The sequence below is a fragment of the Molothrus ater genome, chromosome 10, assembly GCF_012460135.2.
Source record: "Molothrus ater isolate BHLD 08-10-18 breed brown headed cowbird chromosome 10, BPBGC_Mater_1.1, whole genome shotgun sequence".
Lineage (NCBI taxonomy): Eukaryota > Metazoa > Chordata > Aves > Passeriformes > Icteridae > Molothrus > Molothrus ater.
Window position 1 is genome coordinate 10,079,882 of NC_050487.2, and position 27,645 is coordinate 10,107,526.

Here is a 27,645-nt window from a genome sequence, read left to right on the forward strand (position 1 = left end):
GCCCCGGAGCAGCGCCCAGGGCCCGGCGCCCTGCAGCGCCCCGGCTCCTGCCCGTGCCAGAGCCCAGCACGCACCCGGACACGCACGGGGCACAGGGCACCGCTCCGTGTGTGGGCACCGAGCGCGGCTCTCCCGCCGAAGCTCAACCCCGGGCAAGGGGGCTGCGCCATCCCCGCCCGCCGGGGCCGCGCCGCGGGTCACCTTGCCGGGCACCCCAACGCGCCTGCGCGGCGCACCCTGCCCTCACTAAAGATGGCTGCCCCCGCCTCCCCCACACGTGAGGCACCGGTGAGAGCCGCTTCCGCCCGCTTCCAGTCATGTGACGCGCGGCCCTTACGGACACCCGATGGGGACATGCAAGCCGCGTTTGGCGGCTGACGCGCGGAGCGTGGTGCGGTGCCGCGGTGCCTGACGCGCTCCCGGCCGGGCCGGGCCGGGCTGGCAGCGCTCCCCGGCCTCCTTCCGCCGCACGGGTGAGTACGGACCGCCGGGGCCTGGCGGCAGCGGCCCCAGTTCCGCTCGGAGGGCTCGGCCTGCCCTCGGGGCCGCAGCCGGCCCTTCGCCGCTCTCGCAGCCGGAGCCCCTTCATGAAGCCCGTGTGTCCCCCGCTCCCCGCGGCCGCGCGTCCGCTCAGCCCCGGCCCCCTCAGGGCCCGTCCCGCCCGCCGGCACCGGCTCTAGGGCTGCCAGCACTGCCCCCGGCCCGGCCCGGCCCCTCGGGCTGTGCCCCGCGGCCCGGCCCGGTGCCGGGGTCGCTGCCGGATCGCGTAGGAGCGTTCGGTAGCGGGGACAGCCTGTGCCGGGGCTCCGCCCGCCCGGGGACACCGGGGGCGAAGCGCCGGGACCGCGAGCTCCTCAATTCCCCCAGACGTTGTCGGCTGAGCCGCCGTGACCACCCCCATAAAGGGAAGAAAGCACCTGCACCCCCGTCTATTTCCGAATGTTTTTAGTGCCGCCACAGCGCAATGAATAGTTGGGTATTCCAGAAGAATGGTTGTCACTGATGTTTTCCAGCATTTTTTTTCTTATTAAAAAAAAATTAAAAGTATTTTGTGTTAAAGCATTCTGCTGGAGTAAAACAAACTTGAAAGAACACAGTCTTTAGTGGTCTGTGATCATACAGCCTTGCCCGTGTGTCACAGGTGCATTTTGTTGATGTCATCCCAGTGCTGAGGAGAGGGGCCCGTGCATTGTTTAAGTTCAGCAGCTGTAACTGTGCTCTGCAGAACAGCTTTCAGCGTTTAGCCTGCCCCTGGTGCTCCTCCTCCTCAGATTGTTCCATTTGTGCTTTGTTAGTTCCCGGTCTCTCTCATCTGTATTCAGTTACAGGGCCCCAGAATAAGGTCTTTTGGGTCCTTAATTCACATCCTCAACTTTGCTCTGAGTCTTCCTCTTCCCCCTTTTCCTTGTCCAAGGATAACTGGATGCTTGCCAAGGGAACACTTTGTATCTTATGTGCACGTGAACAGAGGATCTGTGAAGTAGCCACATCAGGAACAAACAGTAATGGAGCTGGAGAAGCTACAGTTTGGTGCGGATTGTAAAACCTCCCTGAGCTCAGTGCTGACAGAGCTATACTGTTACCAGAGCTCATCTTCTTGTATCTGGGGCTCCACACTGTGCAGACCATTGCTGGTTGCAGCACAGATATGGCCAATGTCTGATTATGGCCAGAATGCTGCCAAACAGTTGTCCCTCACATTTGTATGCATTGCTTCAGCCTCATCACTTCTATTCTTGTTTAGGAGAGGGAGGTTCTTCTGTGCCTTTCTGAACATGTAATTCACTTTTCATAACCTTTTTTTTTCCCTTTCTTGCCTTATTATCTTCTGGATTTCTCCTTTCTTTCTTTCTTTCTTTCATTAAATGTGCTTGATGCTCATTTGCACATCAGCCATTTTTTATTTATCCTGTATTTGTGATTGGATTTTTATTGTCTTATCATTCTCAGACTTCTATTATCATGCCATTTTTAGAGGTACTTAGTTCTGTAAATGTCAATTTTAAAATCCTCAGTCACCTGATTTATTATTAATGCTTTCTGTAAAATGCTTTGTATAACAAGGACATTGCAGAAAACATAACTTTGTTTTGTTCAGAAGCTTCATTAAAATGTTTTATCTGTTGCTGAGATTTCACTGTTTCTGTTTTGCTGTTCTCTTGTAAAAAGGGGTAAAATTTGAAATCACTTTGACATCAAATCCAGTTCTCAGTGACAGAAAGTAGATGAGAGTAGGAAGAAATTGAGGTTTTGCATCTGTAGGGCCTTGGCAAGAGCTGCTAAACCCACACAGTGCTATTTAGTTTATAAATACTTGCTACTGCTGTCTGGCTTTGTGTAGGTTTTGCCTTGCAGCTGGAAAGCAGTTGTTGTGCAAGCAGACTTGTGTCCAAAAGCCTCACCAAGCTGTGGTGGAAACACTGCTGCAGGGCAGGGATACTTGATCACTACACTTGGAGCCAGCCAGGTGTTTCCAAATGAGAAGCAGGGAAGCAGGGAAACACTTTTTGTCACGTGTGAGCAATAAGTGTGCTTAAAGCTGTTGCCAGTTGATACTCTGGGTACTGTAAGTTCTTAAAATTTGGTCTCTCTGTTGACATTATGATTTTTATGAGATTGGGAAATGCTTTACTGATCACAGACGGTGTTTGAAATGAAAGGCACCTTTTGGAATGTAGAAATTTCAGATGGCTGTTTATTTTGTTCATATCATTAGTTGATCAAGCCAATGCCTTGCAAGAGGTGCAAATCTAGTCTATAAATCAAAGGGCAGGGATGAAAAAACTCCATGTGAAAAGGTTAACATTTTTGAAGTGACAGATGCTTAAGCACCTCTTGAACTGCTATAAAGTGTTTATTCCTAATTAAATGGGTTGTTTCACTTTCTTTCACTTGATAAAAACTGTGATAATTAATACAGGTGGATTAAATGTGCAGCACTTCAACTATTTCCTTTAAAACTAATTTTTTTGAGTTTACATAGACCTTTTTTAAGGTTACACAGTGATTTTTAGCCTGCTCCCTGATCACCTGTTCTCCTACTGTGCTGCAGTGACATTTGGAGATTATTGAGATGCTTTATTTGATGTGTGGTGATAGGGAGCCTTGCAAATAACACCGAGGCTCACAGGATGGACTGCCAGGTGATCACACTCAGTGTGTGTTACACAGTCAGGTCCTTCTCTGTGCTTCTGTCTTTTGCCTGAGGGTTATTCAGGGTTTTATTGGCAAATGAGGAAGAATTGCTTGTGTGGGATGGTGGGAGGGAGGGTTTGGGCTGGCTCACCTGCCTTGGGCTGCTCTGCACTGAGGCCTCTCTGAGTTCTGCACGTTCAGCTCAGCAGTGCACACACAGCAACAGACGTGGCCTTGCTGCCAAAAATAGTAAAGGAATGTAGTTGCAATTTTAGTGGCAAACCCTGCCTTTTTGCCAGGATGGGTTACTTCATTTAGGGACCTGCTTAAGCAACACCAGTCATAGATTTTGTGCTAGACTAAGCCATGCTTTGCATAGGCAGGTTTGCCAATGTAAGCTATATTTACATGTTGTGTATGTATATATATGTCTAGAAACTTTGCTTTCCTATTCAAATCCTAAAAAAAGCATCATTGCAGTGTGAGCTGTTGAGAAGCCCCCCATTTGTTACCTGGATGAAGAGCTTCCCACAACCAGTTCTTGCAGCTCAGTGTTTCCTCTGGGAGTCCCTCTCCAGCCCCTCTCCAAATGCAGCTTCAGGGTGTCTCGTAACCGAGCCCACAGCCGTTATCTGGGTGTGAGCCATCAGCAAGGTGCACTGGCCACTGCCCCGGTAATCAGCTCCTCCCAGCTCTCTGAGGTCCCTTTCCAGCCAGCCCCAGGCACAGCTATAGGATTTCTTTTTCTCTCGACCCTAAATCTAACTTCAGACTCCCAGTTATCTTGGTCTTTAATACAACTCCCAGCAATTGCATTAGTAAGTTTCTCACAGCCCAGTTTCTAGGGAACTCATCCACTGCTTCATTTGAAATTACACTGCTTCATTTGAAATTCCACTGCTTTTCTAGGAAAATGTATATATAAAGTACTGGCAAATGCTTCTAAGTTTAAATAAAATCTTGTTCTCTCTCCTCCTCATCTTGTATCAGTTCCACAAAAGTAAGATGTTAATTTAGAGAAAAATATAGAAGTGAGAAGTTTAAAGAATTGCTGCACTTGGGAAGGGTTATGAATATTCTCAGTTTTCAAGCTGATTTGACAGGCTGTTGATAAGGAACTTTGTCCTTGTACGATCTGGGTGACTGACAGTGAGCAGGAGGCTCCTGCCCAGGCTGTGTCTTTTCTGTCTCCCTGTGCCTCAACATGCAGTTTTGTGAGACTTCAGCCATTTTCTCAACCACAAGTATGCTGGATTTCTGTAAATGCAAATCAGTAATTTAGATTTCTCACCAATCCTGAATAGATTTCCTATCAATCCTACCGATTCTTTGATGTGTTTGTTTATGTTTCTATTTCTGTCAGCCAGTACTGGAATAGTACCTTGCCTGCAGAATTTCCAGGTTGGTTTGTTTTGTTTTTTTTTTTTTTTTATTTGTCATGGCTCAATTTGAGAACCCTCAATTTGAGCATTGTCTACAGTATCACTTTGTTCTTTCGTTGCCTGCACCACCCAGCACTTTGTGAGTACGCTTCCTAAGAATTTCACTGCGCAGTTTGTTCCTTTAAATAAGACTCTTCAGTTACTATCTCCCACTTCCTGGTGCCCTGAGCAAAGCATCTCCTGTCCCTCCTTCTGCTGGGTGCCTGTCCCTGAGCGTTGGCTTGCCTTGGCAGGATGAGCGGGGCGGCGTTCCCGTCGCCGGCTGCCGAGATGGCCGAGATGAACCGGCTGCAGTACGAGATGGAATACACCGAGGGCATCAGCCAGCGCATGAGGGTCCCCGAGAAGCTCAAGGTGGCTCCTCAAAACGCTGACCTGGACAAGAGCAGCCAGGAAGGATTTCCAAATGCCAGTGTAACCATGCAGGTCCCAGAGCGGATTGTAGTGGCAGGTATGTCTGCATTGCAGTGCAGGTGAAAACTTAAATTAGTTCCCCTGATTTCTGGATGGAAAAAATATGTATATACTGATATGTCATTTTTGAAAGAATAACCTGTAAAATGCTTTCTGGTGTTTAAACAGTTAAAGCTCTTTAACTTGGGAAGTTTTTTAAGGTCTGAAAATGTTTCATGATTAGTTTTGGTGTAGCTTATAATGGAGACAGCTGATGAATTAATTATGAACAGAAGGTTTAATTGCTGATGTTTCATCTTACTATGCTATTTTTGGAGAAAAAGTTACTGTTTATTGATTTACACCCGATTTTTAGTAATTAACTGTAAGCTAAAGTAACCGTAACAAATGTTGGGGATGGACTTATATTTGTCATGCAAATGTTGGGATGACTTATTGTCATGCAAAATGTATTTGATTAGAGTGCTAATTTTGTTGATAATCTGTCTATAATGAGTGGACTCTATCAATATTAGTTTAGTATTTGTGGTCATGGGCACAGTGACATATCCAGAACTGCTGAAAGTCTAACAAGTTTGCAGAATGTCTGACTTGCATATATTTTATGCTTTGATGTCCCCAGTCAAAGACACTGGTAGGACTGTGTCTTGAGTGCTCTCACTTGCATAACACTTTATGTGGTTCAGGGTTACTCAGGATCATTGTCCTCAGAGAAACTGCTCAAATAAGTGTCAATGTGGTCTTTAAGAGCACTTCAACAGTAGTTTTTAACATACAAGAAGGTTAAAGAAGGTTATACTTCATCATTTGGCATGGGCAGGAGAAGTTACTGCTGTGATGTCCTTTTGAACTTTAAGCACTGGCCTTCAGGCCTCAGAACAATTTGCTTTCTATTGACAATTGATGTTCTTGCAGGTAATAGTGAAGACATTCCATTTTCCAGACCAGCAGACCTTGACATTCTTCAGTCTACTCCATTCAAACCACTGGCATTGAAAACTCCTCCCCGTGTTATTTCTCTTAGTGATCGACCGCTAGATTTTTTGGACCTAGAAAAACCTCCACAGCAGACACCTCAAAGTGAAGAGGCCAGTACTTATTTTGCTTTTTCCTTAGATGAGAAGCATTCTGCTAAAGAAAGTGAAATGACCAATGATTTCTCTACTGTGGTGCAGATCAACTTGGTGCTGACATATGTTGGGAAAATACAAAAATATTTTTATTAGCACTATAGTAGTTCTGTTTAGACTTTGAAGTGGCAGATGGCCTGGAATTGCCATGCTCAGCAAGCTTACTCACTACTTACAAAATTAGTCTTTGTGATGAAGAGAAAGCTGTAAGGTTTTTTTGATTTATAAAGTATCAGAAAAGATTCTTGTATTGTATATAGTTATACATTATAATGTATGTAGTTAACTTCTGGACTTCATAGCCAGATGATATAACACCACACAGAATTAATGAGTTTTAACAAAACTCTGAAAAAAACAGCTTCAAGTAATGGTATAACATTGGCATCCAGGTGAATAATGGCAACTGACACTTTAAAAACGGAAAATTATTTATGAAGCTGCATATTCTATAGGCTTATAAAATACAATAGAAATACATTTATCTCTGGTGGTGGGAAGTAATCCCAGAATGGGCAAGACTGGGAGGGACCACTGGAGTTTGTCTAGTCCAGCCTACATCAGCAGGGTTATCCTAGAGCATGTTACTCAGGATTGTGTCCAGAGGGCTTTGAGTATCTCCAGAGAATATTGAAAATTCTGTTGGTTTGTAGTTTTGACATCAGGTCACACGGATAGGTAACAACAGGGTTGCAGTAAGTTTGGAGCTTGATTTTACATGTACCAGCATCACCTCTGTCATCAGCTGTTTTCCTCCTAATCACTGTGAAACCCTGGAAATGTGCCTTTGTGTCTGAGGGCAGTCCTGCAGAGCACAGAGCGTGTCCTGGAACTCTGTGGCTTTGATGTCTCCTTTGCTCCGTGCTGCAGGTGCGCGCGGTGGGAAGGCTGAAGCGAGAGCGCTCCATGAGCGAGAACGCCACGCGGCAGAACGGGCAGCTGGCCCGCAACGACTCCATGTGAGTGCAGCCCCTGCAGGGCCTCTGCTGCACCTCTGGGACACCCACCCCTCCTTCCTTACCTCCTCCTTGTCTGCTTTTCCCAGCTAATGTTTTGTATGTTGTGCCAAGATCATCATTTAACTATTACAACCCCAGCCTTTTTCTTCTCTTCTATGGGTTTTGTTCAGGGAGGTGACTTCTTGCAGGGGATGGGTGCAAGTGTTTGTGGGCTCACAGTTGGTTTTACCACTTATCAGGAATTGTTTCAGGAGATGTTGCAGTTTCTGAGTTGGTACAATATTTTTTCCCCCTGAATTTTCAAGAAATGGCATTCTTTGTGCATCAATATGTTCCCAGTTCTCTCACTGTTAATATTATAATGATTTTCATTCATTGGAGAAGAAATATTTTTATTTCCTCATAAATATTTGAATAAGTATTTTTTCTATGGTGTCACTGTACTGCATGTATTGGAATCTGTGAGTATATACATCTTAATCTTTTCTGACCAAAATGGCAAGGAGCACTTAGAATTGGAAACTTCATCTATTGTTACCATCCAGGGTAGCAGTTCTTAGGGTGCCTCCTGAAGCCATACACCTCTGTAAATTCTTATTAGATATGATAGTCTTGGATTAATCATGGCTTATTCTGAGTGACAGCATCTTTCCACCTGGAAATAACTGGTTTTCCAATATAACACTTAGGAATCTTTTATGTATGAATTTTAATACAGCTGCCATAAGGAATACTTGCCTTAGAAAAGGCTTTAAATTTAAGATTTGAAAGATGGGCTTCATCTGTCCCAATGTAGACTGTATAACAATATTGCTAGATCACCATCAAACTTAATTTTCAGTAACTAGAGGGAAATAAGTGCATAGCCTACTTAAGGTCTACCTATTTTTAGTCTAAAGTAGATTAAGTGAAGTGTGCCCTAGAAATGCCTGTTTTCTTCTATTGACATCAGGGGCACTAGGAGGTACTGTGTGTACCACATATCAGTTCACCTGCTAATTTGGCTAAAATGAAATGTACTCTGATTCATGTTCCACACATGTTACACTTCTCCTTCTCTTCCAGATATTTATGGAAATATTGTTTCATATCTTCCCCTTCTTATTTGATCAGACTTTGGGGTCATACAAGTTTATAGATTGCACATGTCTAGGTGCTCAGGTCTGCAGAGTCACACACATTTACTGAGCTGGCAAAACTCAGATTCCCATCTTTAAGAGCCTGACCAGCTCAGTCTCTGGGTGTCCAAGTTCAGCCTCCTCAGTGTCCAAGTTCCCTGTGGTGTCACTTACCCAGTAATGTCCCATTGGACTGGACACACTATAATGTCACTTGAGAGTGGCTTTCTCTTGCCCATCTGGCAGTTTGGACATGGTACCTGCTGGAGTACCATGGTCTTCATGTGATGGGAGCTTCCTGGGGAAATATTTCTCCCTTTGATGCTGCCAGCTCTGCTTTGCCAGTCTTTGATGTATTGCACTTAAAAGGAAAAAACAGTTGGTAAAGAAATTCTTGCAATCTCTTGAAATTGCTTTACACTTGATCCCTGTGTTAGTTTAGTTTTCCAAAAGTCATGGGCCATGTCAGCCATCTGAGAAAATAGTAAGATCAGCTCTGCCTGTAGTTGCTGTCAGATTTCTCACATGTCTGGACTTCTTGTATCTGAAAATCCTAAATCTGTAAAATTTGCTGTCCTGTGCTTTGCTGTCACTCAGTAGTTATATATAGAATTACTGGGTTTACATGGCCTGAATGTTATTTTCTGTCACAGTATTTTAATCTTCTATCAATCCTTCAGAGGCTTAGCAATACAATAAGCACCTGGAATCCTGTAAATTTAAAAAGCCTGTGATGAAGGAACATATGACTGGCAGCTGGCATGACTCAGTTTATCATTTACAAAAGCCAGGAAATTTTTACACACCTGGAGATTAGTTTTCCTCTCTTGATACCCACGCTGTGCTTGATAAGGTCTCTCATATAAATCATAATTCCAATGCCAAGCACCTTCTATTGTATCTTTTGATTGATCCAGGATCTCTTCTCTTGCTTGTAAGATAAATAACAGCTAGGTGATACTGAGCCTTCAGATCTGTATTCTCTACTGCCCACGTGGAAGATATCCTTCTTCATTGCAGGATTCTTCACTTCTGACCTGCAGATCATGTATTTTAGTAGAACTTCATTTTTTCTCTTGTCCTCTGTTATCCTATGACAGAAATTATGCTGTGTCTGATGTTAGATCATCTGCTTTGAAATCACAGAGGTTCCTAGAAATGGCTTCTTTTTCTCTCACAATTACTTCTTCTGATTCAATATGATCCAAACAAAGAAATCACTTTGAACATGCTGTGGCACTCTGATGCTGAGTCTGACATTTCTCCCTCATCCAGGTTTTGTCACTCTCCAAGTGGAGAATGTGGCTTTGTACCTGGCTACCTCTTGGGAGAATGTTCTAGGAATTCAGATTGTAAAAACACCATGGTCACAGTGGAACCTGTGCAGCTCCCACAAATGCAGGAAGGCCAGGCCGCCTGTGCTTGGTGGAAAAGTAACCTCTTGGCTCTTGTTTCCTCACAGTTTAAGCCTTCAGGACATACAGTGTAAACTGCAAAAACAAAATACAAGTTTCATGTAAATCTATTCTTTGCACTACAGAAAATGTAATTGTGCAGCCATTCCCTCATTTATATCACCTTGGAATTCCTTTACCATCTGGAAATACTAATTTTCCAGTTAATTACAAGAATACAAGAAACTAGCTGCTCCTAAAGTTCTTATACCCACTGTTGTTGGCTGAAAAATAGTTTACTTCTGCACTCACAAATGCTGTGGTGCTCTACCTTGACAAAAATCAGCCCTTTGTTTTTGTGCTTTGGTTTGGTTCATCTCTTCAAAGTGAAAAGGAAGTGCACATGGGCTGCTCAGATGCTGTGATGAGGATTGAAGAGGTGCTTGGAGCACTGCCTTTTTAAACCTTTCTTTTCAAAATATGATTACAGTTCTCAAGTTTTAGACTAGGACACTGTTGTCCTCCTTGGACAAAATATTCAGATGTACTGTGTGAAATTCCAAGACTTGACTTAGAAAGTGACAAAATCAAACATTCTGGAATAGATGGTGCAAGTGAGAGTTGGCTGGGCTCCCTATCACAGTGTTCTTGACATGCACAAATACTGGTGTCTCTTCCATTGTCTTTCTCTTCTTGTCATCCAGTTGCATGCAGAGACAGTTCTGAGTATTTTTTTGGCCGCTGGGCTTCATTAAAGTCAGTAATTCTCTAATGCTCTTAGAAATCCTGGGACTAACAAGTACCTGCTGGTACAATAACTGTCTGTGTAGCAATAATGACAACTCTCTAAATTACAATCCCTCTTTTTCTAAGGATGCTTACTTAAGAGATTACAATTATTATTCAAGGTGGCACAGATCAGATACTGTCCCAAGAAATAAAATGCCACGGTTCCAGTCACCTCTTTCGACTAAGGATTGCACGTAAGCCTGAACCTTCCCTGGTATATGGAAAGCAAGAGTGTGTATAATTCTGTAGCTCTCTGCAGTACTAATATTCTGACTAAGTACCTCTAGCTTAGAATATAAAATCTGAAACAGCTACACTGAATGTGGTGTTTCTAATTTTGCTTCAGGGTTTCTCAAACTTGGCCAAATTGTTTCCCTCTGTAAAGAGCACAGGGAAAAACACCTGACAGCCAACGAAAGGGAAATAAAATTTTAAATTATCTTTAACTTGTTTGACACTCTGTTCTTTGGCTAGTTTTGTATAGCTGGAGAAACAAAGCTTTTTGTTGGTTATTGCCAGCCAATGCTGAATGCAAGGATTCCACATCTCTGCTGGAAATCACCAAACCACCAAGAGTGTGTGGAAAACTGGGCACCACTTAATTTTCTTTTTTGCTCCAGCCTTTTCCTTAGAATAACACATCTTTCTAGAGAGTTCAATTTCACAGTTTGAGAAATTCTGTTCTTCTTGCAAGTCATGGAGGAAAAGGTGATGGTGTGCACGTCTGTCTATGTGCTTAAATTCAAAGTAACCTTAATTAGTTAAATCTGTTTACCTCTCATTTAATACTACCAGAACTGCAAGTCAGAGAAATACCTGAAATAAAGCCTGAGTACACCACAAATGCTTTGAGAAGGTTTAGGGGAGATTGCTGCTAAGCTAAAAACTGCATATAGCAACATGCTACTGTACTCTTTCATAGTAATGTCTGTAATTTCATCCTGTCTGTTTTGGTTCCAAGCTCTGGAATTGACTGGTGTCTGTAACCAAGGAGGTTACAGTGCCTGGAGCTGTATATAAGAATTCTTTTCAGAGATGAGAAACAAAATTATACCTACAACCAGGACCATTTCACTGGAAATGGAGGGGGGAAGGGGGGACAGCCACAATGTCTAATGATAACTGCTTATACTACATATTAGAGAATTTCCTTATGGCAGAGATTTTTTTTCTCTTATGTTATCTGGGCTGATTTGTATCAGGTAATTGCTTCATGATATTTCTTCTCCATGGTCTCTGACATAGTCCAAAGGACTGCCAGATGCTTACAGGACAGCAATTTCAAATCCCGAAAAAGCAAAATTTTCAGAAGAAAAATTTTGCTTCTCTCTCCAACCCCCAGTCATGTGTCCTTTGTGTCCTTCATAGACCTATTCATGTTTTTTGATTTTTTCCTTATTATATAACTTTGAATTTAATCAGCACATGTAACTTAATGCTAAAGAATTCTGTACAGTTTTAGTTAAAACTGGGTTTTTTTGTTTTGCTTTTATAATTTATTAGGATCTTTTTAGTATATACAGAAATCTTTGTATGCAAAAATCATTACTGTAGTATTTATACTAATACCATTCTGGACAACAGGAATTCCACATTTTTTTTCTGTTTTGCAATATGTTTCAATATTATTTGCTACCTTTTTTTATTAAGTTATCTTTCACCCTATTCTGCACATCTCTGAAGTGATGTACAGGAGAAATTAGTTTTAATGCAAAATATACTGTGATTTCAGGCCTTAACTCTTCCCTCATTTCCCTCAATCCAGTAAATCCACAAGGAGTAAAAATTCTGATAAATTCATTTTAATGGCAATATTTTGAACTTGCCCCTGCTGCTTGATATTTTTCAGTTGAATATTGGCATTTCTAGTGCAATTCCATAGTAAAATGTGTGGGTGTGACCACTACTATTGATTACAAAATAGAAGTCATCATAAATATAGAAGAAAGGTGGATTCTACAAGTGTGGGAGAGCAATAAAAGCTGTAAGGAAGGAACCAGATATTTATTGAAATGTAGAATGTGGCAGCCTGAAAAGATACCTGTCCTTGAGGTAACAATGACCAGTATCAGCCAAGCCCCAGTTGCTGCAGTCTCTGGGTGTCCCTTGAAGCCCAGGATGGCTGAGCTCTGCTGTGGGAGAGGTGACATTCCTGTAACATTCTTTGATTCAGGGTGTGCAGTGGAGCTTCCTGTCCTACTCAGTGTTGTGATCTTGCTGCCAGCCACGTGCAGAGCAGCTCTGTTCAAAGTAAGAGTAGCCACAGAATTCTGACCCAGCTAGAGATTAGCCAAATATCAAACCAACTTCCAAGTACTCAGCATTAATGTTTTATTAAAATGCCAAGGTCAAAAAGATTGACATTTTAAATCCAAAGCTGTTGTAGCAAAGCACAAGTGGCAAGGAAATGTGTTGAATTATGGGTGCTAATCTTGGAAAAAAAACTAACCCAAGATTTAAAGGATACAGTGGCTTGCTCTTGGTTTGCACGTGTGTTAATATTTACATTAAGTTAACACCAATTAATTCCTACTAAAAAAGCATCTCACCTCTAATAAGGTTTCCAGATTAAAAAAAAGTCTTGCTGTGTGCAGGAAAAGTGAATAAAGTCACCTTGAATGTAAAGAAACATAAGCAAATCGTAGGCAGCTTATCAAAGCTATTTTCTCTCTGATAGACAAGTTTGGTATAATCCAAATGGCCATGTTTGAAGTCCAGTCCTGCATATTTTAAATAATATTTTTTTCATCATAGTCAACATGTTAGATCATGTAATTCATTGTCACTGGGATGTGAATTTTGTACTATTTTTAGAATTTGTTGCATTTTGCCTTTAAACTTGTTCGTGTGCAAATCAAAATACTGTCTTGATCACAGCTTCCAAAAATTTTGTTGAAGGGGTTCTGTGTGAGATTCTCCTTATTGAAAAAGGCTTGTGTTTTGAAAAGAGATGATGTGTAGGATTTTCTTAAAATACCAGTGCTTGTAAAAACACTCCTCTCATTGATGTCAAGTGAGGACTTGAACACTGACTTCAGCAGGTACAGATTTAGCTGTACAAGCACTTTCTAGGGCTAACCTTGTATAACAGATCCAAACTGTGTCCTTATTACTACCTGTGTGTGTTTCTGGTGAACATATGTAAATGCAGCTCATAATCCCCACACTACTGAATTTGGGAGTGTTACCTTACAGTGGTGGGAGAAGGGTAAACCAAAAGCAAGCAATAAGCATTTTGGAATGGGGTCTATCTGAAAAGCTTTTTTTTCATTTAAAATCTGACTCTAGTGTTTCTCTCTTCATTTACTATGCTTGTACAAACAGTGTGACCCCATCACTGCAACAGGCTCGTGTCTGTCCTCCCAATATGTTACCTGAAGATGGAATTAATCTTTACTCTGCTCGTGGCATTTTGTCGTTTATCCAGTCTTCCACTCGTAGGGCTTACCAGCAGGTCTTGGATGTGCTGGATGAAAACCGCAGGTGATTGGTTGTCACTGGTTCTGCCAGCTTCTGCTGCTTTGTTTTTCTTTTCTCCTTTTTAGTGGACTTTGGTTTCTGTTTACACAACAATGAGATGAAATTATTTGCTTTTGCTTTCCTTTGCTTTCAATATTCATAAGCAATTTAAATGTCCAAAATTCACATTTCAAAATGCTTCTGTTTCAAATATAGGATTGTTTTGGTTTCCTTCCAAATAAAAATCTTTATAGGAAGGGTTAGCCTGTGGCTGCAAGGGGTTTTGCTGGTCCGAGATTATCAGTGTATTCTGCAATTAATACTTGACCCTGAGCCTGCAAATTTACAAGCCTTGTCTTCTGCTTTTCTGTTGGTGAGCAGTGGTGCAGATCAATAAGATTGGGTTGATGATGTCATGAAGCATTAAAAAATGTGCAGAAACAGGGTAGAATATTAAAAGGCATTGTAGACTACTTTGATAATGTGTCAAGACTTGAAACTGTCATGGTTTGTACTGGGAATAATTCTCTCTGGTGGCCACATGACTAATGGTGCCTACCCTGGATGCTGGGAGCAGGGAAGGCAGGGGACACTGGGGAGTTGGTTGCTCCTCTGATTATTGCTGTCTCTGATTTTATGGATAACCTGACACTTGGAGAGTAATGAGCCAGAACAAGCCTCATAGCAATCCCTGTGTAGTTATTTCCATTCTCTTCAGCGGAGTTTTGCTCACTTGGTGTATCCTTAGACTGTCTGGATTTAGGATTTGGAAGTGTTCCAAGACCAGCATGTTTAATACTATAGAAACATTCCTAAAGACTAGCAATGGCAATATTCTTTTACTAAAAGCAATTTCCAGGTTAGTTGTATGCCAGCACAGAAGTTCAGGTAACAATTGCACACAGTCTCCAGTGTAGGGCTAGCTCAGACCTCCAGGGCTTGCCAGGAGGTTGAATTAGTGGAAATAATTGGGAAGAGCACTGGGAGAAAACTGCTCATTTCTCCTGCAGCCCTTCAGTGTGGCCTGTGCTCCAAGTCCTTTGAAATTTGCCATGTGCCTCTGCTATCTTATCTTAGCAGCACACTTACTGTGTGTAGTGTGAAGTTTAAATTATTTGCTTTCTAGTTGTTTTGGTAATGAAATGTGACTATCAAGCCAATCTTACTGTGAATGTCTGTGTGTTTGCAGTCACTTTCCAAACTGGCACCTCCTGTAGCTCACCATGTTTGCTGACCTGACAATATATAAATGCCCATATTAACATTCCTGAATTGTAAAGAACTCCAGTATTTTTGGCCTTTGTGTTCTTAAACTGGGACTCAGAAAAACAAACAAAATCAGCTGCCTAGAGTCCCTTGAAATACTGCAGGTTGGGTGCTTAACTAATGAATTATTTAATCCTATGAAATGCCAGGCTGTAGCTGCTAAAGTTTTGATGCCTATCTATCAACAGCTGGGCATCAGTACTTTTTTGCCCCTTATCAATATTAAAATTATACAATTAAGAATTTGTTTTGCCAAATTAAAGCTCCCAGATAAGAAGAAATTGTACTGTCTATGAACAGTAGCACTCAAGGATCCTGTGCCAAGAGTCCTTGTTAAAATATGGATTGGAACTGTATCCCTTTTCCCAGTCTGCTGTGAAGCTAACAGGTTTTATTCCTGGCTTCTCTTCTGCATGTTCTTGCCTGTGTTTTCTTGGATTCTGGAAAACAAATCCATATACATACACTTTCAACTTAGTTCAATTATCAGAAAAATTCTAGGATTATGAACACTTCAAAAGCTGCATTACTCATCCTGGTTTGAGTTAATTTTTGAGGTGTTCTTACTAACCTTCCTAGAAGGAATGGGAAACCTGTTTCTAGTCACCTATGAATAAGTAGGTGCTAAAATAATGAACCTTTCAATAAGGTGAAAGTGTATTCTTTGTGGCTGGGTGTTTAGACACCCACCATTACAGCTGGCGTGGGAATGTGAAATTTGGATGATCCACTTGCATGGTTGCAAAATATTATTCATTTTAAATTGCTCTAAACCTGCACTCTGTTCTTTTGCTCTGTGTAATGTGTTTTCTTTCTCAAAGCTTTACCTATTTTAACATTTTATGCTTAATACTTGAAGAGATCTTTTAAAGCTAACAAGATCTGGCTGTGTGTTACTCACTGAAAATATTTTTAACTTGTTTTATAGCCTGTCTTTTTTTTTTTTACCCCAACATTTTCCAATCTACTAAACCTGCTAACGGTAGGTGCTGATGGTACTGCTGCAGATAATGAGTTATGCCTAGCTCAGCCAGCACTGCTCACATCAAGGATTATTTAAATGGGCAACAATTTAATGACCACTGTTTACTCTTGCATTTCCTTCAGCTTGGACAAGGACAATAGGTCAGTTTTGGTTTCTAGTTCTAACCATTTTTCTGTTTCAATTTCTGTGGAATGACTATAGGACCTACTCCTAGTGTCGTTTAAAGATTGATCTTTTAAGCTCTAGGCAGCAGAAGAAAATCAGAAAACAAACCAGCCAAACAAGTCCCCCCAAAACTCCATGCATTTAAGGAAATTTTAGTGATGTCTTAAATGTAGGAAAAAGAGACAATTTCATATCTGCATAGACTTGTTTTGAAATCTGTACTTTATCTGAACTGACTCATCTCTTGAGTCAGTACATTTTATTTAGGAGGAAAGAGTATGGCAATTTATAATTTCTTTTCTTTAAGATAGCCCTTTTTTAAAAAAACACTGTCCTTTTTAAATGCCAAACTTCACCCACGTAGTCATATCCTGAGATTTTATAAGATCATTTTTATATTGAAAAATTGAAGATTGTAGAAATAAAATGGGAAGTGAGTTAAGACCATCAAAGAGGACTACACTTGACTCTGGCCTGGGGTAATGATGGTTCAGAAGGAGATGAGATTTGTCCCCCCCTTGTTGTTTTCCTCCCAGACCATGTGTTTAGGGTTGCATCCTCACTGTGGAAGCAGCAGGAGACAGACCAGGTTCAGTTGCTCCTTGCCTTACTGCCTCTTTTCCCACTGGTATTAAATTATATTCTTGAGCATTCCCTTCAAGTTTGAGATTGCTGCTGTGTTTGTAGGGAGTACACATGGCCTTGGTGTTATGGCTTCTTCTGCTCATGCACTAATGTTTAGGATGGAATTGACAGAAGTAGCCAGAAAATTCAAAGTTCTAATGTACACTTATTTTTTTAAAGAAGGCCATGCATTTAATGGCTTGCCTATATTATACTTGTACATTCTGTATTTGCCAAAAAACTTACTGCTAATTTTGGGCTAAGGCTCTCAGTTATTAGGCCACTGGGATCAATGTAATCAATTCTCTGTTGATATAAAAAAGCCAAGCAAGTAGAAGAGATGGGGCAATATTGTGGTATTCCTTTTGGGTCCATATGTAATGAAATGAAAAGTGAACTGTAAAGAAAAGGAAGAAATCACCTGCAGCATCTTAACAGCCTGGCTGTGTTGGGAAGTAGGATCAAAGACTTCAGTTTGAGCTCCTGACTTGCACAAATTTCAGAGTGCTCTGGGTTTGTGCCTTGCTGTAGCCCTCAGCTGTCTCCAAGCCTGTGGCTTTCCTTGGGAAGGGTAGTTGTGAATTAGGATTGATAAATTCTACAACAGCTGTGAAACTTTGTTTACCAAAAGATAGCACAGAAGCTGAATTTAGAGAGCACTTGAGACTGTTGTTCTCATTACACAGAATCCAAATGTCCTGTGTCAGATGGTGTGGGCAGTGCCTGCTGGGTACTGGCACTGGCATTCAGGTATCTGCCAGTTAGTTACAGGTGACTGAAGTTCTCAGAGAAATTCTGTGGCCTTCTCCATAGCTGGTGTTTGCTCAATTTCTTACACTGTCTCAAAGTATTTATTTGTGCCATCTGTCAGAGAAGATTTTCAACCAGCTGAATTATTTCTCTGGTTAGGAATAGCTTTTTTTGGATAACTTTTTGCAAGACCTTGTACATTTAGGTAAGAAGATTCATATATTGCATGTATCAGAAATGGGGCTTTCTGTTTTGTAAAACAAATCCTGCTGGCCTAAGTGCTAGAAAGGAGAACACTGTGGTGTGCACTTCTGGTGCTAACTAGACTAGGACCTGGTGCCAGTAAATAGTTACCAGGTAGCAGAGTTTGCCAAGGCTCCTAGATCCTGATCTTTTGAAGTGTAGCTGGTGGCTGTGATATTTTTGCATGGTTCTGGCTGGTCTCAGTTCTCCCAGCCACCTTGGCACCAAAGCTCTGTTTCCTACATGCACCTGCTGTAAAGATTTTCATACCTAGATTGTCTTCAGTTTTATAGCCTGCAGTATATGTGGGTTATATTCATGGTACAAGCATCTCCAGTTGGCATTGGGAAAATGAAGGAGATTGAGAAGAGATTTCAGGCTCCTGCAGAGTTTGTTGCACACCTGTGATGTGGAACCCTAATGCCTCTTTACCAGAGGCACTGGAAACACAGAGTGCCAGCTTGTCAGAGAGTGCTGCTGGTGAGCTGCAATACAGCAACTTCTCCTTGCAAACCTCATGTATATTAGGGAGCAGTTAAAAAAGCTCTACCTTTCCTTACTCCCTGCCCAGAAAGAAAAGGGAGAAGAGCAACACTTCTAAGGATGTTAAAGAGATGTGCTTGAAGCCTGTAGTCACTTCCTGGAGAGATTTCCCTCTCTCCAGGTTACACATGGCCCTTAGGCTGCCAGCCCAGGTTTTCTGAATTGCATCTAGCATAGATGAATACAGGAAGGGCAAATCTCCCCTTTCCTTGCAGGGAGCAGAGGGTGATTAAAAGGGCTTTTATAAGTGTGTGTAGTACATTTATTGATTTCTGTTATTGTTGGGTGAGGTTTTAGATTTGGGGGGTATTTTTTTTTTTTAACCTGAAGTACCCCATATTTATTTTTTAAGGCTTAATTTCTATTCCACCTGTTTGTCTTCTGTAAATCAAGCTTCTCCAAATCTGCTTCATCAAAAATTTGCTTACATGTCTTAGCTGCAAAAACATTCAGTGTTGATTGAATTTGAATGAGAGAAATATGAAAGTGCAATTTACAACAAAATAAATGATAGGAGTTATATTGAAACATAGAGTAAATCTGGAAGTATTTTGATGTTCCTTTGATCTTTGTGTTTTACATCTTATCTCTTGTTTGTCATTTCCTGTTTCTGTCTTGTGCTTTCAATCTACAAAATCCTGCTGTAGGCCAATGTTACGTGGTGGGTCAGCTGCTACCACTTCCTCTAACCCTCATCATGACAACACCAGGTAAAGAGCATTTTTTTGTTAGTCATGATCCACTAATTCTAAAATTCAGATTTCTATTTCCCTCTTCCCAGCAATGTTATTTTAAAGCACAGTGCTCATTTTTATGCTGCCTCTCAACTCTTGAGGTATTTCAGGCCTTTATTCCTTCCCCATTGAAGTCACCTGCCCAGATCTCAGTTGTCTGGTAGATACAAAGTGCTGCAGAACTCTGCCTCAGATTAATGCCTGAGGGGAGGCTCTTACATTACATGAGCTGTATAGTTCAAACATTTGCTATTTAATAGGGAGCTTACTAGAAAATTTGGCTTTACCTCACCTAATTTGGAGGTGCTCTCAGCCTGTGATTGTTGGTTGTAGCTGGAAGCCTCTTCACTGCCGTTGTCTTGGCAGATTGACATCATTTCAGTGGAACTGGGTGCAAGATTGACACATAATCCCATGGTCAGGATGATGGGGAAAAAACAGTCCTTTCACATCCATTTTTCCCATTTGCCTTTTAGACTTCAGTGTTTTCATGGAGATGGAGGTTAGATTTGGGTGTAAGTAGAAACTGGATTCAAACAGATGATTCTTCTCTAACTCAGGAATTCAGTTTCTGAAATGGTCTAAGAGGGATCTCAAGGGGGTTTTTGCTAGTAATCCTCTTGATTTAATACTTGGAAAGGTTTGGAAATTGTGGAGCAGCAGTGATACACTGTTATGTGAGCTGGGAGGGAAGTGTGTGCATCTCTCTGAAATGCTGACCCTCCCTGCCTTTCCCAGGAGAGAGTGAGGGACAGCTGTGCTGGTGGAATTTTCTAATTTTTTTACCATGTACTACTAACAAAAAAACAGCTACAAAAACACCCTTATCAGAAATCTCTTTGGTTTTCAGAGGGCATTCTAGAGAAGTTTCAGGAAAGTGATGGGAGAACCTGCAAATGCAAAAGTATTTTCTGCACTTAAGGGCATTCCGCAAACTCCAGGAATTCTACTCATATTCTTATTAGTTCGAGATTAACTGTCATTAAATACCTTATGTTCTTTTAGGTTGTATTTGTTGTTGGGAATTCAGTAGCCTTGACGTTATTTTGCTCCATTTAAGCTGTCTGCAGCAGTTGTTCACAGGTCCTCATGAGAATGGAAGTCAGGGGGAGCTGATACTGGAAATAGAGGTTTTAAGACACAAAGTGAGAAGCTCAGGAGTAGGTGGAGGATCAGAAACTGTTTTACCTGTTTAGTTGTTGGAAATGAATCTGGTTAAGAGCTAGCACTTGTATGATCAAAATAAAAACCTGCAAAGACTTTCTGCCACTTTTGAACTGATAATAAATGTTCTTTATTTATTTAACTTGTCGTGGAGTTAGAATAATGCTCTTTCAGAATTGCTGCATTCAGAAAACTGAGAGTGCTCTGGGAACAAACTTTCTAATGCACACAAAGTTCAGCAAGCAGTGAGTGACTTTGCACTGGGCTTTGTTTGCCAGATTCTCTGCCTAAAATACAGAGATGGATGTGACTGAGGTTCTTAATCTCAGTAAGTGTCCCCTTTAGATATTGAAGTAGGTACTGAGCATAAGACACTTTGCTAGTCTCTGGTTATTTCTATTCTGGCCAGGTCTCTTGCAGCTTTGGCACTTTAGGTCAGGCAATGTTCAGGTTTCATTAATCAGATAACTGGAAATGGTCTTTTGAGGAACTGTGTGTCAGAAGGAAGTTTGTGTGGAGAATTTTAAGTGTGGAGAGCAATCAATCCGAATTTAGTCAACCACTAACCCACTTCATATCTGTTTGTGCTTTACTCAGTTAGGATCCTATTGAAATGCAACTCTGTAACAGCTGCACAAAAAAATTTAATTCTTGTCTCTATCACCACCAAAATATAAATCTGCTAGAATGTTGATAAAGTATGGTACTTGCTGATCTGCATGGCTGACACAGCTGAGCCCTGTCCTTCGTTTGCTAGATACACTCTCTCCAGCTTCGAAACGACGCTCGAGGGAACACCAGATGACATGACAGTCGTAGATGCTGCCTCCTTAAGAAGACAGGTATGTAAAACATGCTAGTTGACAACATTAGGACAAAGCTGTAGTGGTAAAATGGAGAAGGTTTTCTCAATGACTCCAAAGGTACCCCCAACAGGCAAGGCAAGGGCTTCTCTCTGTGCCCCTGCTGGACTGCCCTCACATACCATGTCCTCTTCTGGGAGTCTGCAGAATCTCACTCCGTTTCTGTTCCTAAATAATAGGGACTGCAGGATCTGATCACTATTGATTGAAGAGAGAAGGTCAAATTATCAACTGTTTAACATCCATCTGTTTGAGATACTAATTTTACATGGTTATTCAGAAGCTTCTAGAAAGTGTGGCAACTTGTAATGAAATAATCAAAGCCTTTATTTGTTTTTAGATAATCAAACTTAATCGCCGTCTCCAGCTCCTGGAAGAAGAGAACAAAGAGCGTGCTAAGAGGGAAATGATCATGTATTCCATTACTGTAGCTTTCTGGCTACTCAATAGCTGGCTTTGGTTTCGGCGCTAGACATAGCTCTCAGAAAGATTTCCTAGCTGCAAACACAAACAATTTGCAAGATTCCTTGTTTGTTTCTGATTGTATGCTGTTTTATAACGAATACACTGGAAACTTCCACCACAGATAAAGGCTCTAGAATTGCAGTGTTAAAGGGACACCTTGTTCATTTATAACGTATTTAATAGATTTGCATTGCAAATGCTGCAGTATCCTCCTTTGCATGCTTCTGTGTAACATGGACCAGCCCATGGGGAATCTGCTTCGTGCAATGTGAGTGGTCTCCAGGACTAACCACTGGAGGTTTTGTTGTGGAGAGAAGAGAACAAATGGAATGGGTTTGGGAAAAAAAGAACAAAAAACAAAGGAATACAAAGTCATTTTTATTGTTCTGTTATTAGATGCAATTAAACAATTGCACTAGTTTTCCTTTAGTCCAAGTAGTTTGAGGTGTGCCATAATCAAGGAGTGTGTCCTGTTTCATGAGTATGTTCCTTGTTTAAGTATATGTTCAGGTTGAATAATAAAACGAATTCTTTGCTAACATGCAGATTGTCCAGAAGTGTGTAATATGTATTTTTTTTAGGTTTAATTTGGCAGATGTTTTTCTATAAATTACATTTTTAAGCAAGTTAGTTTGTGAGTGATCAAAATATTATGGAATACAAGATTTTGGTGTAGTATCTTTAATAAAATTCTCTCAAAAATGCCCAACCCCAAACCATTGTTTAATATCATTTGAAGAGAATTTATGTGAACTATTAGTGTTTGATGTAAGTAGCTCCAAAGCAGCAGGTGGGCATGTGACAGCGCAGTGCAGGCTGCCACAGCCTGGGGTTGTGGCGCTGGTGTCAGGCTGTATGCTGGGGATGGGGGGCCAGCCTGGGGTGCCCTGATCCCGGGGCCAGTTTAACCATCCTCTGCTCAGCCTCGGCCTTGTTTGGTCGATGCTGAGGTGCTGAGGGATGCACAGGGGTGCTGAGGGAGCTCCCTGCGGGTTGGTGGCTCCATGGCCCTGGCACGGCTGCAGCGGCCACAGCTCCTTCCCCGGGGAGTAGAGAACAACTCACCGTGCCCGTGTGCCAGAGACCGGCAGTGACAGCACAGCGCTGCTCCAGAGGGAGCCTTCCTCGGCACAGCTGGACCCAGAGCCCTGTGCCGGACCCTTTTGGGGCTGTAGAGGGGCACAGCGGGGTGAAGAGCTGGTGAAGCACGGCGGCTGCAGAGGAGAAGGAGCCGGGCTCTGTTGCAGCGCTGTCCTCGCTCCCCCCTCAGCGCAGAGCCCCAGTCCAGTGCCAGGGCTGCCCCTGCACAGCGGGACCCAGGGCGGTGCTGGGGCTGCGCACGGGCCCGGGGACAGTGCCCTGGTAAGGACAGGAGATCCCGGGAGCAGCAGCATGAGAACGCCTGAGGATTTTCATACAAGTGCTGCAAATGCCTGCAGGAATGCCGCTCTTATCCATTTCCTGTGCTGTGAAGTCAGACTGGGCTCGGTGCGTGGCTGTTGCGCTGCTGTACAGGCTGCCTTACCTGCTTCCTTGGCTTCCACAGGGCTGTGGCGTTTGTTCTTTCTGAGCTTTGTTTACTGTGTTCCGTGACTACATCGGGGCGTTTGCTGTGCATGTTTTCTTACCGTGAATGTTGAAGCGTGTGCCTTTGTCTTTTAGTAAAGACGATAAAAAGGGCCAGGCCTGCTTTGCACATTTTCTGCGTTTTCATGAGTTTTATACCATGACCTTTGCACCGAAGGTGTACTGTATGAACTCTGATGGTGCAAATGAGGGCTGAGAGATGTACAAAGAACTGTATAGGCGATAGTCAAAAATAAAGCTGCTTTTGAGTGCACAAAACCGGACTTTGTCTTGCACGTGGGAATGGAACTCAAAAAAATATTTTAAAACGCCGCCACCTAAGGGGCCGCGAGTGGGGCACGTTGGGCGAGCGCTGCAGCCTCGGGACCTGCTGCGAGCTCCCCGGGCACACCGCGGGGCGGCCGCGGCCTGAGCGTCTCAGCTGAAACAGCCCGGCGGCCCAAGCCGGAGCCCCGGCGCTGCAGCTGCCCCGCTCCTGTACTTGCCCGTGTCCCCGGGGCCTGGCGTGCCCGGCGGGGGCCGCAGAGCCCGTTCCCGGTTCCCCCGCCCCGGCCGGGAGCGCTTCCGCCCGGAAGCCGCGGGGCGGAGCCGCCCGCACCCGCCATGGCCGCGCGGCTGCTGCTGCGGGCGGCGCGGCCGCTCCTGGCCGGGGCCGGGCGGGGCACTGGGCTCAGCACCGCGTTTAGCACCGCGCCGCCCCCCGAAAAGAAGCGGTGGCTTCGGGCGTACCTGGAGCTGCAGCGGCTGCAGGCGCCTCCGCGGCGGCGGTGAGCAGCGGGAGAGGCGGGCGGGGCTTGGAGAAGGGGTGCGACGACCCCAAAAAGGGCAAAATCAGAACATTTAGGCCCCGTCTGCTCACGCTTTGGAGCAGAATGGGTTGAGCTCCGCAGGTTGGCATAGTCCGGGTTGAATGGGGCAGGCAGACGGGGGTGCGGAACCGACAGTGTCTGACCCCAGATATTTAAATACTGGGTTTGGTGTTCAAGCTCAATTTCATTTCTTGTGCCCTTTCGAAAGGCGCGGGGCGAGTAACGCGTTCTATTCCTGAGCTGGTTCCCTTTCCGCGCCCGCAGGTCCGAGAAGCCCAACTGGGATTACCACGCGGAGATCCAAGCCTTCAGCCACCGGGTGCGGGAAAACTTCGACCTGGACCTTCTCAAGACTGCGTTTGTTAACCCCTGCTACATCGAAAGCGAGGAGGCGAGGCGCCGGCAGCTGGGGCTGGACAAGGACGCGGTCGCTCTTCAGCTTCAGGAGAACAGCGGCCTTGCGGAGCGAGGGCTGCGCTTCGCCCGCGCTTACCTGGAGCAGTGCTTTGAAGGCGCCTACCCAGAGTTACCTGCGAAGGGCATAGAAGCACTGGTTAATTTTCTGACCAGTCAGGAACTCGTCTCTTATGTGGCTCAAAACCTGTCCATACAGGACCTGACGCTCTGCAGGGATTTTCCTGCCCCACCAGACGTGCTGCAGAGGACGTTCCTCGCTGTGATAGGAGCCCTGCTGGAAAGCAGCGGGCCCGAGAGAACCGGGATGTTTGTCAGGGTAGGTTCAATGAATGCTGGTTTGTACCTGGATGGGGAGAGATCCAGGGAGGTTTGCAGAAGTTTGACAATACCTGTAACAAGACAATTTAGCAATGAGATCTGGTGGTGGTGGTGGTGATCAGCTGGGGTTTTGGGGGCTGGGAATTTTGTTGGCGTCTTTTTCATTAGGAAGGCTGATCAAGTACATGAAATCATACACTTCTGGATTATGATGGTGATGTTAATATTTGCGGAAAGTTGCTAAGGGAAAGCATTATATTCCATGCACTGTATTATCAAATTATTCCATGTGAGATTTCATATATCTTCAACTAAAAAAAACTTCACTCTATATAAACAGGCATGAATTCATAGGTTTTGCATATAGGAGTGCAAGCCCCTGAAGATATTTCATACAAAAACGTTTGATTGAAATTCAGTGTGACAAAGTAGTTTTAACAGCTATTGTTGTTTCAGTCATCCTTTTCACTTATTATTACTTTTGCAATGGAGAAGTGTTCGTTAAAATGATTTTCCCTGATACAAGAGCATTGAGAGGTGTCTGTAAGAGCAAGGCGCTCTTACAGACAAGAGAGTGATCCCAACAGGTGAAGGACCCGTGGGTTTGCACATTCCCGGGTATTGCCCCAGCTCCTCTGCTGCCTCAGGCTGGAGCTGTCCCTTCTCTGGGTCTGGGGCTGACTTTGCCCCAGGCACGAGTCTGTCAGTGGCTACACTACAATCACGAGCACTGAGATGGGGCACTGAGGCAGTTTTATCATTCATTTCAGCAATTAATTGTCAGTTATTGTCTCTTCATACTGTATTTTCATTAGGAGACACCAGAACCTCAAACCATTAATTGTAACTTCTAAATTTTCTTGTTTAGGACTTTTTTATTCCCCAGCTGATTGGAAAAGATCTGTTTGAGATCTGGGAAGTTGTAAATCCTATGGGCTTATTGCTGGAAGAACTGACCAAGAGGAATATCTCTGCTCCAGAACCAAGAATTACCAGGCAGCTGGGAGTCAGCACAGTTCTGCCAGTCTACTTCGTTGGGTTGTACTGGTTAGTGCAACATTAATCTAAAGTTAAATGACTTTAATTGGATGAGTGGGAAGGAGGGAAGATGGTTTTTACTTTTCTACTCATGCTTTTTGGTCAAGTTGTTCCAGATAAGAAGCGTGATGGTAAGTTCCATATAAAATGAGCCATTTAAGCATTGGCCATAGCTTGCTGTGGTGCTACATACACAGTCTCTGACTAAGAGCTCCAGAGGCTAAACAGGGGTGCACCAAAGAGCCTGGGTGTGTTCCAAGTGACCTGACACAGGAACTTTGGGAACAGCCTAACTGCACAGCTTTGGAAGGGCCACAGCTGTAGCCAGGGCTTAGGCAAGCATAAAGAGACATCAAGGGAGTGAGATGGAAGAGAGATTCATTAAATTCCAGAGAAGCTTTTAAGTTTGAAAATCAGGAGCACTGTAAACTGGGCCATAGGAGTGTCTGTGTCCAGGCAGGACTTAGGAAGTGCCAGTTGTCCCTGGTGCATTTGTGTCAGGTGTGGTCAGTGCCCAGCAGTGACAGTGCTCCTGTGGGCAGGACAGAATCCACGTCACTGCTGCTCTCCTAAAGGAGCTGCAGATGAACACATACCTTAACTTGCTCTGCTTTACCCTGCTTTGGTTTCTGTACCTTCTAAAATGTATCTTATAAAAAAGAAAGGAACTTCAATTGTTTCTCTTCAGGAATCCCTGGTGTCCCTTCATGAACTGCTCCTATTTAGTCTGTGTGCATAGGTGGTTTTTAAACAGACATGAGCATATAATTCATAACAGAGAGAGCTTCTCAGTCCTTTTGAAGCAGTTTGAAATGCTTCCTTACCAGGGGAGGAGAAAAGACAAAAGCACTTCAGTTCCTGTTTAAGCTAACCAGAGTAACAAATTTGCACATTTTTTATCAGGGCTGACAAATTGAATGCTGTAAAGAATCAGTGCTGTGTTAGGAACCTAAATGAACAGAGTGATGTTCTCCCAGGAAATGGACACATTTCTGATCTGAGTTTCCATTACTGAATATACAATTACTTACCTTTGCAGGAAAGACCAACAGAAATGTTTCCGTTGTGTGTATATAAAAGTCAATGTTCACAGACACTGGAGAAAAACCAGTCTGTTTTATTGACAGTACACAGCAGCACTCAGGGTTTTATGATGGAAACTTTGGTTTTTCATGGTTGTAACTTTGGTTTTTTTCCCCAAGTGATAAGAAGATGTTAGCTGAAGGCCCTGGTGAAACACTGCTGGCTGCAGAGGAGGAGGCTGCACGAGTGGCACTGCGGAAGCTCTATGGGTACACAGAGAACAGGAGACCTTGGGATTACTCCAAACCCAAACAAGGATTGGCTGCTGAAAAGGCAATCAGCAGTAACTAGATACTAAAAGACGTTTCTGGTGTATCTTAAAAATCAATGGCTTCCATGCTGAATATAGGTGTATTTGGAAAGGCAAAATACAGTTTGTTTTTCTGGTCTTCAGTGCTTGAAACTTCTGAATCATATTTGGTGTTAAATAAAGTCTTTTCCTTTTGCACAATGTTTAATGTTTGCTCATTTTCCTAAATGTAAAAGAAGTGCCCTTAATCTGAATTTTTGCCTTTTGGCTCAGAAGTTTTTCTGTGCATCGCAGGAGACCATCTTTAGTGATATTTAATAAGATGTGACAAAGTCTCACTGTACAGAAACAGCTTTCATGAATGCTTCCTCAGAGATTGTTTGGAGAGGATTGTTAATAAGCTGAGGTGAAATAACATATGTCAGCCTTTGGATTGCATCTGGATTAATTTGTCCTTCACCTTGTGAAAGCATCAGGTATGATGATGATCCTGACACTGTT

General features: G+C 43.1%; 2 protein-coding genes across 8 annotated transcripts; both read left to right on the plus strand.

The window, feature by feature from the left end:
• Positions 1 to 339: 339 nt before the first annotated feature.
• Positions 340 to 22,358, plus strand: MFF (mitochondrial fission factor). 7 transcript variants are annotated; one of them, XM_036388555.2, is made up of 10 exons: positions 340 to 473; positions 4,811 to 5,028; positions 5,907 to 6,079; positions 6,992 to 7,080; positions 10,501 to 10,575; positions 13,706 to 13,864; positions 16,214 to 16,231; positions 19,064 to 19,126; positions 21,072 to 21,156; positions 21,518 to 22,358. In XM_036388555.2, the coding sequence occupies exons 2-10, from the start codon at positions 4,812 to 4,814 to the stop codon at positions 21,647 to 21,649; spliced, it is 1,011 nt and encodes a 336-aa protein (XP_036244448.1). In that variant the 5' UTR covers positions 340 to 473; position 4,811; the 3' UTR covers positions 21,650 to 22,358. The 7 variants fall into 7 exon arrangements, with proteins under 7 accessions (XP_036244448.1, XP_036244449.1, XP_036244453.1 ...); XM_036388556.2 differs by lacking the exon at positions 16,214 to 16,231; XM_036388558.2 differs by lacking the exon at positions 10,501 to 10,575 and having other exon boundaries at positions 341 to 473.
• Positions 22,359 to 23,817: 1,459 nt separating this feature from the next.
• MRPL44 (mitochondrial ribosomal protein L44) lies at positions 23,818 to 27,347 on the plus strand. The gene is made up of 4 exons (XM_036389229.2): positions 23,818 to 23,996; positions 24,303 to 24,771; positions 25,642 to 25,820; positions 27,014 to 27,347. The coding sequence occupies exons 1-4, from the start codon at positions 23,833 to 23,835 to the stop codon at positions 27,183 to 27,185; spliced, it is 984 nt and encodes a 327-aa protein (XP_036245122.1). The 5' UTR covers positions 23,818 to 23,832; the 3' UTR covers positions 27,186 to 27,347.
• Positions 27,348 to 27,645: the final 298 nt, after the last annotated feature.

What these genes read in the sequence shown, in the direction of transcription:
- MFF (XM_036388555.2), top strand. Translation starts at nt 4,812, where the DNA reads ATGAGCGGGGCGGCGTTCCCGTCGCCGGCTGCCGAGATGGCCGAGATG. An exon ending in AGACACCTCAAAGTGAAGAG is followed by an intron (nt 6,080 to 6,991) that starts GCCAGTACTTAT and finishes TCCGTGCTGCAG; the next exon opens with GTGCGCGCGGTGGGAAGGCT. An exon ending in CCTCATCATGACAACACCAG is followed by an intron (nt 19,127 to 21,071) that starts GTAAAGAGCATT and finishes TTCGTTTGCTAG; the next exon opens with ATACACTCTCTCCAGCTTCG.
- MRPL44 (XM_036389229.2), top strand. Translation starts at nt 23,833, where the DNA reads ATGGCCGCGCGGCTGCTGCTGCGGGCGGCGCGGCCGCTCCTGGCCGGG. An exon ending in CAGGCGCCTCCGCGGCGGCG is followed by an intron (nt 23,997 to 24,302) that starts GTGAGCAGCGGG and finishes CCGCGCCCGCAG; the next exon opens with GTCCGAGAAGCCCAACTGGG. An exon ending in GAACCGGGATGTTTGTCAGG is followed by an intron (nt 24,772 to 25,641) that starts GTAGGTTCAATG and finishes TTTCTTGTTTAG; the next exon opens with GACTTTTTTATTCCCCAGCT.